At 36.0% G+C, this 15,787-nt stretch overlaps 1 protein-coding gene across 1 annotated transcript in view; it reads right to left on the reverse strand.

The window, feature by feature from the left end:
• Positions 1-15,787, reverse strand: part of ERC2 (ELKS/RAB6-interacting/CAST family member 2) — an 868,752-nt gene that overhangs the window by 455,258 nt on the left and 397,707 nt on the right. The window contains exon 12 of the mRNA XM_075005383.1: positions 13,891-14,026. Within this exon, the coding sequence (XP_074861484.1) occupies positions 13,891-14,026 (136 nt within the window). The remainder of the gene's footprint in view (positions 1-13,890; positions 14,027-15,787) is intronic.

The following is a 15,787-nucleotide window of genomic DNA, read 5'->3' on the forward strand; positions in this document are numbered from 1 at the left end:
TCTAGTCACTTATTTTTAGAGAGTAGAAAAAATATTCTGATCTACATGAAAGTGATGCAAAGTATTTTCCATTAAATTCTTGCAGCGTATAGATAATTAGATTTTTATAGCATCTGAAAAAAGAATGTCAGCAAATATAAAAAATGGTTTGCTTGAAAAAAAATTCAGCATAAGAATAATTTCTGATCAAACACTTAAACAGGAAAATCTACATCACAAAGCTGCATTTTTATTGAACAATAAAACTTCCCAAATTCATGTTAAACTAAGGACAACTGCTTAAATAGATTCAGATATTGTATCGTAGTTTTAGTTTGCAGAATATAAATTATAATTATAAATACAAATTATTATTTTGTCATTGATTATACTTTCTATAATGTAGAGCATTTAAATATATAACAGTAAGATACTGGACAAGCTGTGAGTCAAAATTAGCATGAAAAAGCTAGCTAAGTGTGTTTTGCTATATTGGACTGTGATGTGCTGAAATACTAACATTATAATAATGAGCTTATTGATGCAGAGTTGACATATGACTTGATTTGCAGGTGCCCCACTGACTAACCTTTCGCAACTATATCACTGTAAACCTCTGGTAATTACTGCTGGTTTGGAGAGCTTGTTTAACTGAACTATTTCTTTTGATACATGTTGAATGTGATTGATCCCTGGAGATTACAGGAGTCCTATATTTGTGAATTATTATATAAATACATAGAAGAAAAAAAGGTGTATCCTACATTTGTGAATTATTATATAAATACATAGAAGAAAAAAGGTGTATCATATTAAATTTTTACTGTTTCTTATTGTTTCAGGGTGGCTTTCCATTAATAATTTTAATTACATTGTCCATTCATACGCACCACATATATCTTTCAAAATATTTATGAAAGCATGTGCTCCACAGCTATATGGCCGTGTGTACACTTAGCCAACATTTTGAAAGAGCCATGCTAATGTCCAAATGGGAGAACATTAATGAGGTGCTGAAATGAATATTCAGCGCCTCATTAGCATGCTGCCGGCCACAGCACTTCAAAAGTGCCGCATTTCAATCGCACGTGGCTTGGCTCATCTACATGGGGCCCTTTTCCTATCAGCTAAGGGGATTTCAACATTTGTGGGGTCCTTTCAAAAAGGGCACCATGTAGATGAGCTGCGCGCAATTGAAACACAGCACTTCTGATCAGCAGCATGCTAATGAGGCACTGAATATTCATTTCAGTGCCTCATTAGTATTCTCCGATTTGGCCATTAGCATGGCCCTTTCAAAATTTTGGCCAAGTCTCGATGCTGACTATCTTTATTAGAAATAGTCATTAGAAATGTTGTTTAATGAAACATGCATATGTTAAAATAATTTTCATAGATTTTAAAGTAACTGTAACTGGAATATATGAGTCTAACCTAATGTGTGATATCAGGATATCTTACTCTATGCTTAATGATTTAAGCCCTGCAAGTCTGGAGACCCACATTTTTGGTCTATATTCACTTTGTTACTTTGGGCAATCCCATCTAAACTCACAGTACATAAGAATGGACATACTGAGTCAGGCTAAATAGTCCATCTATCCCAGTATCCTCCTTCTGACAGTGACCAATATATTGAGTTTTCTTGGCAGGTAAATAAATAAATAGATACATACACATGGAAAAGGATTATTTCAGACCACTGCTAAGAAACAGAAATCCACATTCAGGTTTTTAGATGAAAGATGCTCCAGAGTGAATGCAATATTACCACTGCTGATATAATGAAATATTAGTAATGCTTTATAGTACTCCTAAGCCATAAATACTGAAGAAGATGAACATGTTTTTAAGAATAATATTCAAGTGACTGTGTATGTATATGTAAATAATTATTAGTGAAGAAAAAACATGAAACATCATAGTTATAAGGAATTACATATTTTAAAGTGATCAGTTAAAAACACAGTATACAGAACTCTTTTGTCACTTCTCTTAGTCTATCAGTTTCTACAAAGAAAGAAGTATGTTAAGAGACTGGGAACCTACTGGAAACTGATCTTCAAATATGATTTTCCTAGACTGTCTATGGGGACATTTTATACCAAAGTAGTTGTGGCTTCTGGGGATTACACTGTGCAATGAAAACAAATGTCAAAACAAATCCCAAAAGAAGAAAAACACTTCTGGTATTGATCCTCAGACCTACCAATCAACCTTTCTGCCCTCTGCAGACTCTCAAATAGTTTAGAACTTCTCTTCATCTGAAACCTTTTAGAAAAATTCTCTTCAGCATTATCTTAAAACATTGGCTGAAGTTCAACACACATTTCAGCAACACATATGGAATTTATCCAGAATTTATGGAACTTCCACTGGCTAAAAAAGAAAAATGCATAAGTTTTCATCCATGTTAACAGTCTGAATTAATATAAAAGTACGCATAAGGTATCTGTGCCTTTAAATATAGTAATTTTGATTATTATGATTTTGTAAGCACATTATTTTTTTTAAAAATTATTGCAATAAATTATCCAGAAGCACAATCATCTTTTTCTATTACTCTCATCATAACTCACAGTGTATGGCATCAAAACAAAAAACAACACATCATAGTTGCGATAATTTTCTCAATTTAAAAAAATAAGTAAAACACTTATTACAAATGTGTATATTATAGATGTACATACATGATGATTGCTCTCAAAAATGCCACTGCTTTCTTTTCCCCAAATATTTGAAAAGTGTAAAATTTGTAATAAATCATACATATTGCTAAGGACTGGACATCTTTGAGGTTGAAGTTACTAGTTACATTTCCTATCCTGGCAAAATTCAGCTATAATGGGAGAAGTGGAGAAATGGCAAAGGAAGTGCTGCCCAGGAACAGATCACTGATATGCACAGTTCTACCATGGTAGGCTCTTTCCTTTCATAATTCTTGTTTTCTAAAGGACAAAATATACAATACTCATACGATACCTTTTTTTTTTTTTTTTTTTTTTTTTTTAACTGATCACACTTCGGCTTAACCACTGGAAAAGAAGAAACTTTGCAATGCCTAAGGAACCTATAATATGAAAACGGAAGCATACAAGAACATACTTTAGTTTTCAGGCAATAAATTGAAAAGAATTCTGCACATGTATTACAGAAAACTGGCATAAAATATTGGATTTTACATTACTTCATGTTAGTTCATTAACTCAATAGACTGCATATAGAGAAAGCCAAAAATTACAAAGATTGCCCATCTGGACTTGAAAATTGGCTTGGTCAGAGAGTATTTGCCAAGACCTGACAAAATATATCCAATTTAAGTAAGGAAAATTTAGTGTGAAAATCAGAAAAGATGCTTGTGCTAAAAATATGCCTGTGTAGCCCATAATACTAAGCATGGCTATGTCCCAAAAGGAATTAAGGGCATTTTGAAGTTGCACGGGTACTTCTATGTGCCCACGGCTACATGGCATGCCGGCGCTTTGAAGTTTGCAACTTCACAGTTGCTGTAGGGAGAATTAGCCTAATGAGGTGCTGCATATTCATTGCAAAACTTCATTAGTATTCTCCGATCCAGCTGATTACCATGCCCCCTTCAAAGAAGGGGTCTAGTGTAGACATAGCCCTAGGAGAGAGTAATAAGCCCCTGGATCTATAATCTTGTCTTCCAGGCACAGTATCAAACTGCTGCTGAAACAACAGATATGTTCAGGTAACACAGTTACTTGGTTCAGTGTAGCAATCTTTCTAAGAATCATGTAACTTATTACTCCACATTCTCCCAAAACATTTTTTCAGAAGTTTTAAAGAGAAGCCTCTTTTCTAATTCTAACACTGATACATTTGAAACCTGACATATTCTCAAATTCTGCCTTTGGATCTTTACTTCAGTTCCCCCTTTTTTTATTAATTTATGAGTGGAAAAATGGAAAACAAACTTTCTATATGCAGTCTCATCCACCTGGATTCTGCCACCTTCCAAAAAGAGAGCAGATTTTTAACCTATGCTGTCAGCAACCATGTTAGAAGTTCTTCAGACAAGAGGCCAGATTGTCCATGGCTTTTATGCAGAGAGGAAGGCACAGACAGCCTTTCCCATGCCATTTATAAAGCATGTGCAAAGTCCAAGGTGTACTGCGCTTTTGTCCCCTGTGGGCATGTATCACAGTTGGAAAGGGAGAGAAGAATGTGGGTCAACTCTCTCAATCCCCACTCCTTCATAGGGGAGCCAACCGTCTCCACAGGCCTCTGGGCAAAGTGCAGGGAAGAGGAAAGAGCAGGGCCTTTGGCAGAAGGGGTAGAATCAGGGCAGCCTGCCTGGAGCACCACCTGGAGCACCACCTGGAGCACAATGTACCCAGGCCCCAGGCCTCAGAGCTGCATGGAGCCCACAGCATGGTGCTCCAACAGTGATTTAAAGGGCCTGGGACTCTGGTCGCTAGCACTGATGCAGTAGCTGTAGCAACAGCTGGGAGCCCAAGGTCCCTCTGAATTGCCAGTGCCATACAATTTACCCCTTTCCTCCCTCCTCATCCCCCCTCACCAACCCCCCCACCAATGGCAGACCTGCCCCTTCACTACCTAGCTGCACGTGAAAAAAGGGCTGCAACAACCAAAGGCATAGTGCACTATGCCTCTTCCCCTTACACAGTGAGGTAAGACCATGGAGGAACTGTACACTGAAAAGCAAAAACCTAACCTCAGCTCCTTCTATCCCCACAATGAAAGCCAGCATCTGAAAGCCAAAAATGGTATTTACACAACATAACCAAAATTACTAAAACCTTCACATGAACCTTCTCAGATGGATACAGATACAATTTTAAATAAGTGTGTAAGACAAAACTGTGCTGTTTGCAGTGTTTTTGTAGCCATGTTGATCACAGGATTTCAGAGATGGGTAGGTGAGGAAACATTTTTTTTAATCCATTTCTGTTGGTGGAGAGAAGCTTTCAAGCCTCATTCAGCTCTTTCTTAGGTATGGAAGAGGTAACCAGAGTGTCCAAGCAAGGTAGTACAGATTGTTAGGCACAGCGGTTCATGCATGCTGTAAGAAATCAATTAGCATGCAGTGAGTAATTAAGAGTCAAAATTATTCTAATGGGCCATAAAAAACAGTGTATGAGTTAAGTTTGTGGTTTTTAGTGCCCTGGACAGTGGTGAACTATGTTAATCCTTAAGTGCAGATTTTATTCTAAGTGGTCTCTTACAGCAGGCATGAACCCCTTATGCTTAACAATCCATCCCACCTTGTTTTAGGTCTGGTTATCTTCTCCAGACAGGACCAGCTCCATGAAACTCAAAAGCTCGCCCTTCCAGCAGTAGAGCTGTTTCGATAAAGACTGACTCATCTACCTTATCACAAAGTTAAAACTAATTTTGAATAGAGTAACCCACTATTTTGGAAGCCCTGAAAATGAGAGCAGTATGTGATTTCAATTTTAATCACTACAAATTTGGAACTTTATAGATGGGGAATTTCATCCTGCCTTGTTTGAGAATTCAGAAATGAATATTGACATCTAATTTTTTACTGAAGTTGTATTAGGTCTTTTGTTTCTGAATAGACTACACTGTTGTATTCATTTTTGTCTGTGAAACATCATCTTATCTTCAGATCTTCTCTTTTTATTAACATTTTAATATAAGAGTTTTTGACCCGACAGAAAGGACATATCATAATACATGTACATCAGGGATATCACTTGGTTATGTTTTAGTTATATTTTAATTTTAAAAAGACAAGAGGGGGTGAACTGTGATAACACATTCTGTCTTCAATGTATCTTATATTTCTATTACTGTTAGGGTGGTAAAAATTATACCAATGCATCAACAAACTAGTAAATAAAGAGAGAATTCAAGCCTTAAGAATTGTTGGGGTCCTAAAAAAAGTGGAATTGTACAGCACAAGACACTTTTGTGCTAAATTGTATCACCTGGCACTTAGGCTAAGTCTACACTAGGCAAAGTAAGTCAATCCCACATACATAATTCTAGATACAGCAATTGCATGAACCGATGTCTGCAGACTTTCACATAGCAAGACCCATACTTCTACAAAACTAGAACCCCATTTCGTTAGCCTACACTTCAAAAAAATTTACTTAAAAGAATAGTTCAATGGAAATGATAGGGTTCCCTTCTCTCTTCTACTCAATGTGCTTTCAGGAGAATTAATATGAACAACCTACATGTTTAAATTTACAGAGGAGACAAAAAAATTCAAAAGACAAATCTGAGGGAGAAATGGCAAAAACAGACTTTAAAGTTGAGAAGATAACAACAAAATAAGCCAAGGGTATTTGTTTAGTTCTCTCTTCCTGCTGGCCCAAAAACATATCTCTTGGGATATGTAGATGTACTGCTGTACAGATAAATACACACACCTGAGGTATTTTGCTCAGCATGAATATAATACATCATGGTTTTGTTCAAATTTTACAGTGGAAATTCTACATTTTAAATCTAAAGCTAGCTAGATAGATAGATAGATAAAAGAATCAGGCACATGGAGAAACATTTCCTTTGAAAGATATTCTGATTGTTTACTTTGCATTTTGATAAGAAAAATATATCTACTATTATGAGCAAATTTCCATTGTTTAATATTGTGGTTGGAGTACATGAGATACTTTTCAAATAATAAATGTAATCACTGTACACGTTGTGAAATCCACTGGATACACAGAAGTAATTGTAAAAGTATTTAGTTTCAGAAGTTTGGTTTGCAGACACTCTGCTCTGATTTGAGGTTATTGGTATCTCATGCTTCTAAGGGGGTGCAAAGGCCATGCTGTGACAAAATAATGGCTCTGTCTAGTTCCTTCATTAGCAATGTTCAAGCAGCTATGTAACTGGGTGAAATAAGAGTAGATTGTGTATGTTATTTATGTCTGAGATCCCTTTATATTATTTTAATTTACAAGTTTATAAGCCCATGTGATGACAGGAGATTATATTCTATATTCTTAGACAGTTTTCTCCATTTCCTCAGCTTTGGCCATTCATTTCTAGAAGGTGAAGAAAGTTAGCGACAAAAGTACCCATCCAACTCTTGGAAAAGAATGTTGTTCACCTGAACTGCAAGTTATCAATAAAAGGAAATGTTGTGATCACACAAGTTGGGAATATGTTTTACTATCTTCCACTGTGAAAGTCACATGCAGATATGCTAAGACTATTCTTGGGAAACAAAGGCATCTTCCTATTTAAAAAAAATAACCAACATATTTTTACCAAAAATAATAATGAGTCTATCAAAACAGGAATTGGACTGTAAGCATTCTTAACTGGATATCATGCTGCAAACTATTTTAGTCTTATTGGCTATGTCGACATTACAGTGGTCCCTGGAAGATCTCTTCTGAAAAAACTTCTTTTGAAAGATTGCACATCCTGGCCGCTCTTTCAAAAGAATGGGTCTGGAAATGCTAAGGATCAAAAAAATCCAGTGCCATGGAGGATTGCTCTTTCGAACAAAGGGCCCCCCGCGTGTCTACACATTTTTTTCTGGAAAGAGTCTTTAAGAATTAAAGTGAGCTTACTCACCTGGGAGCAGAAGAGCACTGCTGGAAAAAGTGCTACATTCTTCCTATTTAATATCGAAAGAAGATGTTATTTGTGTGTAGATGCTCTGCAGGATTTTTTGAAATAGCCACGGGTTTTTTGAAAAAACTTGCTAGTGTAGACATAGACATTGTGAGGATTGGAAACTCAATATTTTGTTAGCAAGCAAATTAGTCTGATGAAAGTAACAAGTTGGAATACATGTTGACAAGTTATTTTGATATCTAGATAATACAGCATGAAAGCTTGTTCTGTAATAAAAGAAAAAGGAAAACTCCTGAAAGATAAACAGTTGAGGTTTTCTCAAACTTTTTATTGACAGGTGTACAGCTTAGAATCCACATGAGAAAACACAGATTTGAGAAGTTCTGTGAAAGCTGCAGAAACTCAACTTGAACACAGGATTTTTTTTTGGATGGACAGGAAGAAAACTAAAATACTCAAACATGCCTGTGGAATGGAAATTTTTGAAAAATTATCTTAAAACAGATATTATGACCTCAGATATGTATCCATGTTTTGATAATAGTTTTGTCTTCACAATGTAAAACAGACTGTTGGATTTATATTAAGGGTATAAATCGTTCTTCTCTGAATGCTTAATCACAGAACTGAAAAACCTGCATATTGATAGTCACCTGCTGATACCATATCCAGAATAAATGATAATTTGTTCTAAAATAAAGTTGAAAATGCAGCAAGAATTACAGGAGGGAAGGGGTAAGAGAAAAAGAGGTACTTACCTACAATAGTCGCTTCATTCCTTTACAAAAATTACCAATACATCCACTTTCAAGTTTTCCTAGGGGCCTATGCAATTTTGGCATTGATGACATGGGCCTGCGAAAAGCAATGCCATGATCCCTCATGCAATGAAATGCACAATAAAAAGAGATGTACGGAACTACATGCCCAGCTCCAGCACAGTTCTTTTCCATTTTATCAATACAGTACCAGTGATAAAGGAAGGAATGTGCACAGCTTCTTATACCAGCCCAAGATAAAGGTACAGCATCTATCAGAAGACCAGCAACCCCATTACTCTGCAGAACAGAACATGCATATTTCTTATTCCCACTGGCTATAAAGAGAAGTATTTGAGAACTTCCCTACCCCTGAACGCCTGAAGTTACCACAAAGTATTTGAGAGACCACCCATACTGAGTTCTACAATTTCTGCCCAAGTCTTTTTCAAATACCTTTTCTTTTCAAGGCAAATGAAGAGCCAGGGAAGAAAGGAGCTTGACTGCTGCGCCATGCCAAAAGTCATACAGCTTCTTAACACAATGGACAAGGTCAGCTGTCCCCTCCCTACTTCTGTAGTATGCATCAACAGCTACATGATGTATCTCAGGATTCATGCAAGATTGCCCTTGATGTGCGCAAGGGAAGCTCTGAAAACCACATAACAACCTTAATTTACAAGACATTTTTCTGAAGTCAGGCCTCTTCATATTTCTTAAGTTCCCTAAATTTTATATCAATCGAAAAGTTATGCCTGAATCATCAATCACAAATAAAGCTGACAGCTAAGGGAGACTGAAGTGAATTCCCTTAGCAGACATCCTAGGGCACAATCCACAACAACAGGGGGCTAGACTCTTCTGAGACATGATCGCTAAGGTCTGGAGTTTGTCAAGTGAAGGAGGATACACCGTTCTTTGCCAGCTATGAAGATGTCTCATCCTGAGCCAAGTGAAAAGTATTGTATTATGCACAGGATGCCATGAGACCTATAAGTTTCAGAAAGAAACTGATGCTCTGAGGCTGAGTTTTCACAGAAACTACTGAGTTCTGAATTTCTTGAAACCTGTCACATCACAAGTAAGCAGTTGCAGACTTAGGGATAAAACCTCTGTCCCTGTTCCAGCTGTGCACATTAGCTGGAAACCCAGCTAACTGATTTCCTCAGGTTTCCCCTTAGGGAGGAGATTCCAGATTACTATATTCCTTACAGGAGTTTTATTTGTCTTGCATAACCCCAAGTTACATCTCACTTAAAATCTACTTGCTTACAAAACCAGGTATAAAAGTACAAAACTGCCACAGCAAACGATTCCTGAAAATTATTATTTTTCTTCTTTTTTACTACATAATATATTATAAACAAATCATTGTATGAAATCTGAGTTTGTACTGAATTCACTAGTGGTTTTAATATAGCCTATTGTAAAACTAGGCAAAAATCAAGATGAGCTGATGTGCCTCTGGAAGATCTCAGCTTACCCCCAGGAGGTATACATGCCCCTGCTTGAGAACCACTACCCTAGGGGAATGTACAACCAGCCCAGAGCTATCTCTATGGTCTCCATCACCAAATCCTTCTCAGCACCCAGTGTAGGAGCCCTGACTGAGAGTGCAGGGGGAGGGGTTGGAATCTGGCCAGAGCTGCAGGATATGTCCTGATCTGTCACATGAGATCCTTGGAGCCACAGCCAGAAGGCTTTGACCTCACATGTTATCAAGAATCAATTACACTTGATCAAAGCAGTTTAGGTCACTCTTTACATTAAGGTTGCATTTATAAACGGTTTATAAAAGGTTAATAAATTATTAACAGATGTTATAAGCATATTACAGACAGCAATAATATATGCTATAAGCACATCCAGTAGAAGGTGTTGCAGATGGATATAAGCCACATGAACAAAGCAATTTACTGAGCTATAGGACTCTACAGTAATTTATAACAATTGCTTCACCACATATTAAAATATCTATTAATAATTTATTGACCATTTATATACTATTTATGAATTTAGACTAAAGATTGACTATGTTTTCCATTTAATCTGGTTGTCAATTGGGGCAATGCCCAAATCATGACTATGAATTTATTATGTGTCCATTTCACTGTAAAGTACTTAAAAGCCATGCAGATTAAAATTCTACCTGCTGATATAAAATGTTATCTATCATGCCTTCCAAATTATAATAAGTATCCATATTCTGGTGGTGGGCTAATTCCTCACTGGGAGAGAAAATGAGTGAATACAAGTAATCTCATCCTAAACTATTTTATTTATCATACGTACCATTTAGAACTCAGATATTATAAAGCAAAAGCCAAAAAGTAGAAATTCCGTTTGCTCACAAATGTAGTCAAAAACACAGAGACCTGCGGAAAGCAGCTACACTGCCTCTGTCCAGTGAGAAGCAATTATTTAATATGACCAGGTGCTAAAGTTTTAAGTCAACATCAGCTTCAGTCAGATGTCTCTAATGTCAACCAAAATCACCTCTTGGCTGGTACCAGTACTCTGGTCAGTCTAGTCTTTTCTGTACACATAGCCATTTGCATTTCCAAAATATCTCCATTTCATATTTCAAAGATTTCTTTTACATCTGACATTGATTTCTAGGAAGTCTCTATTCTTCATTTGCCTGCTTTTGACAACTTGGCCATTAACCCAGCTGGCTTTGCTTATCTAATCAACTGAATGTGAGCCAATCTAATTCATTGAGGAAGCAAACAGCAAAGAGAGAGCACACCCAGTCCAGTGAAGGCACAAGAGGTATCAACAAGGGGTGGACAGAAAGAAGTTGGAGCAAAGAGTGAGGAAAAGTTACCCAGTCGGCAACAGATACTACTAGAGCTGGGATAAAACTTGGCTTCCCTGGAACCTTCAGCACGGGATTGATTCTGACCACCCTACTTCTGAGTTAGATTGTGCCACAGTAAGGAGCAGTGTCGAGCTGCCTCCCTCTAGAAGGAGCACTGAAAAAGATTTGGCAGCAGAGTCTGTCCTAGAACTGCAGGCAGACACATGCTGTGGCCTCCCTTACATCCCTAAATGACACCCCTGTGAGGGAGTTGAGAAGGAACAGCCCAGCACCCCCCTTGAAAACACAGACTACAACTGCCCAAACATGTGCATAGGGCCATGAAGATTCTAACACAGATACTACTCTGAGTAAGATGACCCATAATGTCAATTCCCAAGTCACAAATAAAGACGGATATCAACTGACTTGTCCTTACATTTCATTACATCTTGCAAAGTGTTGAGTATCTCCTTCAAGATACCCAGAACCTTCAACTTTTAGTGAAACCAGAATACATCTAGTGGTTCAGAAATCTAGTTACCAACAGTGAGGTAACTTTCAAGGGCCAATACAAAACCCCAGGTCTAAAAGAGAATAACCTCTTTTATTGTTTTGTTGAATCTTTTAATACCTCTTTAACCTTTGCATTGCTGATCTATGTGAACAAATTTGTCATTTTAGAGAAAGCTAAAGCACTTTCCATTTAGGAAGATGTCTTTCTGTTTCTATGAACAATTGTATAAGATCTCCTCTTCTTTTTACCAGCAATATGCCACAAATGTTATCATGGAGTATATACCTTGCTGTTTATAAAAACAAGTATCCCGACTTTGAGAACACATCCAGAACAGAAACACTGCATCTTTTAGCTTCCCGATATAGACAACCACAACTTAAGCATTCCTTCTCAAGGCAATTTGTGCTATTACAGTGAACTCTCTCAACTGTCATTCTATTATCCAGAGCTCTCAAATAACCAGAATTTTAATCATAGGTAAATTTTAGTGACATCTTCCATAAATACAACACAATGAAAGTAAATACAAATAAATACAGCAAATACAGTACAAGTTTACAATGTACAATACTACAGTTATTAGTAAATAAAGTATTCTGCATACATTTTTGTTTGTTTAATATCTAATGTTGGGTTTGTTTTGTGTGGGTGTATGTATGTATGTTATGCATTGCTAAGTATACCTCTCTATTATCCAGAATATTTGAATATCCAGCAACCTGCTATTCCCAGGGCTGCTGGATATGAAAGAGTTCAGTCTATGCAGGAACTAAAGTACTGAAGCAGACATTTATTTCTGACTTATGTAGTCTTCTAAAATATAAATTTTAAACAAAAAGCTTTAATGAATACAAAGAATATTAACACTAAAATTACTACTAATCCTGAAGCTATCTTTTAGTGAATATTTCCACCACAACAGCTTTCCAAACTACCAATGGCAAAAGTAAAGTTCTCTTAAGCTATCAAGTCAGATTCTTTTTATTGCGATAAATTAACTTCTAAAAACTACATGGTAATTCTATACTATACACATCTATTTTTAGCCTTATAAATTACATGGTCCATAGTAACACTACATAAATATCAAGATATCTTAAAAGAACATATAGTACAGTGCAATGCACAACACTGCAGTTTATAAAACTACTAAGAACATTGATGAAATTTCATCTCCTACAACTGATTCTGAAATTCCTAGCAGCCATACAGTCCACACTGGGTTGCAAATAATGGGGTTAAATTCTCCATAATGCCTGCAGACACAATGGAAACACAATACAGCACAAAGCACCCATGGACCAAATTCCATTAGAAAACATTCAGGGAGCCATTATACCAACACATCAAGCAAACAAGCACCTGATGTACTTAAACTTTACCTGTGTATACTGATAGAAGGGATGCCCATGTAAGTAATAGAATTTTGTAATATGAGATACTTTTGATCAAAGGGTTTCTTTAGTCAGCTGTCACAGAAAGCTATATAATAACTGTCACAGGTATCAAAATTGTGTATTTGTGTCTACTACAATATCATTTCTTTTGTACACATTACATCATTACATTGTTTCAGTAGATTATTTTGCAAGATCTTTCTCTGAAGTTTGCTTATCCACTAACTATATAAACTCTTCTAGAACCAAAGTAAAAACTTGTCTTCAAAAATGAGACACTGCCTGTTTCATGAATAATACAGAATAATAAAATGGTTCACATTTTATAATTATTTTACAGGGAAACACACATAAAACAAAAAATATATTCACATTCCTTTCATTTTGAGATGTCAGGAAATGGAATATCCTTCTTTCCTTTACAAAAAGGGAAAATGATGCTACACTGCAGGGAAGACCAATACATTCCACTCAGCATTCCCCAAACTACTTACACATAAGTAGGTGTACATAAGTATACAAATGAGTGCAGAATTTGGTACAAGGAATACAAGTGAAATGAATAGAATAGAGCAATATATGGCTGTACCATACTGATATTAAATTCTCAATTCATATAAAAGAAGACAGGATTTCATACGTATGATTAATATTAAACGTATTTAGCAAATTCTGTCTTCTGATTTCACATTACATGGAAGATCCTTTTCTAGCACACATTGGACCAAACCTCACGAGGTTATGAGTGGATGGGAGAGGAGTGATCACTGTGTTGCAGGACAAATTCAATATACATCTTTCAAACCAAACAAATTGAAAAAAACACTTTTTTCAGGTAATTTTAAAGTGTAATTAATAAACCAGAGTTAATAATCAACTCACCTGCAAGTGCTGAGAGTTGTCCGTCATATTGTCTTCTCGCCGACGAACTTCTTCCAGTAACTGAGCATTCTTCTTTTTTTCCATTTGTTGATTGTGCTTCAAGTTGGCCACTTTCTTGTTTTGGTCTTTCATATGTCTAAAAATTGGATGCATATACCTGTTAATTCTGATGGCTTCTGCCATATATGTCTTGCTACAATCTAAACTTGTGGATATGATTTATCACCAGATACAAATACATTGTATGTATGCATATCAAATTAAAAACATAATATTTCATCCTGATTTTTTTAAATAGAATATCAAAATGGTCTAAACAAAATGAAATGTCCAGCAGTAAAATAAATATTCTGGCCCATAGATTACTTTCATCTTTGAAACTTTCTCAAAAGACATATTCCTAACACTCTTTGTGCTTAAAATGGATACAATCTCATGATACTGCTATCACATAACAGCAAAAAAATTTCTGAGTATTTTGTATGTTTGGCAAATAGTGTTTGTTATGAAACTTCTTTCTTTAAAAAGCATAGTTTTTGATAATGGGCTAGGATCCTGCAATCTTCACACAGGCATTGACTTCATAAAGTTTTGCCTGAACAGGACTTCAGGATTGGGCCTTGCAGTAATATTTCATGATTTAAGATACATGGATATAATAAAGTATTCTGAATGTTCCAGATGTACTGTTTGCTAAAATATGTTGCACATTCGTATTTTTACAGTTTGTTGACGGGTGGCTTTTGGGGAGAAGACAGAAGAAAGAAAAAGAAAGTAGAGAGTTCCAAAGCATAGACATATTGTTGAGAATGAAGAATGTCTTCAGAAACATTTTCTTACTAAAAAACCAGAGGAGCCACATGACTTTTAATGATGTAATTGTAATTTCTCCATAGGACTTAAGTAAATAAATCAAATCTTGGCTAGCATTTCACAAGATCGGAAACATTTTCTCCAAATTAAACATTTTATTTTGTTGAGACTCCTCAAATCAAGCAAAAAATATTATTCAATTATTCAAAGTTGACTCACATTTTACTATGAATCCTATTTATTAACATATTCAGAATTCACCTTCTTGGACTAAGAACATTTCCCCTGGATGAATGGGATTTTTTTTTTTTTTGCCATATATGCTACATCATCAAGCACTGTCATGTAAAGCTCAAAAAAAAATTAGAGCAGTGTTTTCTACCTACTTGGTTTCCTACATATTATTTTCTTTGACTTTCTTTTGATCGTTAGGAATTTGCTTCCTTTTATCTATAAAGTCATGTGCAAATTCCTAATGAGATCTACATGCTAATCCTTTTTTGCCCAATGAGGAGAACATTTTTTAGTGCCCATAAGGTAAATCCCCAGTTGCTTCTGCAGTGAACACTTGAAGAAAAGGTCAAGTTAAAACGTACATTTGCTGCACAGACATTAGGACGCAGCAGCATTTGGTCAATCTTTTATAATTTAATTACATTTTCTACTGAGCATGCCACCTATTTCCTTTGATAAGTCATGCCATTTATTATTTACACTACAAACTTTCCTCTGAATCTCAAGGAAACAGCAGCATCATGTTTGGTTTTTTTTTAAAGCACATTAAGAAATAAAGGTATGCAACATATTTGTAAGTCCAAAGCTTTGTAATACAGCAGAAAATCTATTCATCAGCTACTGAAAGAAAGACAGGCAACATCTGACATGGGTTTAATTAAGCTGCAACTTTATTACTAGATGTCTGGGACTAACTGGCAAATAACCCCATTTTTTCTTTAACTAGTTAGGGGCTTGTACCAGATCCCTTTCTTTTTCCATCCAGATCGCTATTGCAAATTCATTGCTAGGATCTTATCATCCTGCCACTCCCTTATGGAAGGAGTAAGGTGTACTCTAAGGCCATTTC

This window comes from Carettochelys insculpta, chromosome 11 (genome assembly GCF_033958435.1).
Source record: "Carettochelys insculpta isolate YL-2023 chromosome 11, ASM3395843v1, whole genome shotgun sequence".
NCBI classification, from domain to species: Eukaryota; Metazoa; Chordata; order Testudines; family Carettochelyidae; genus Carettochelys; species Carettochelys insculpta.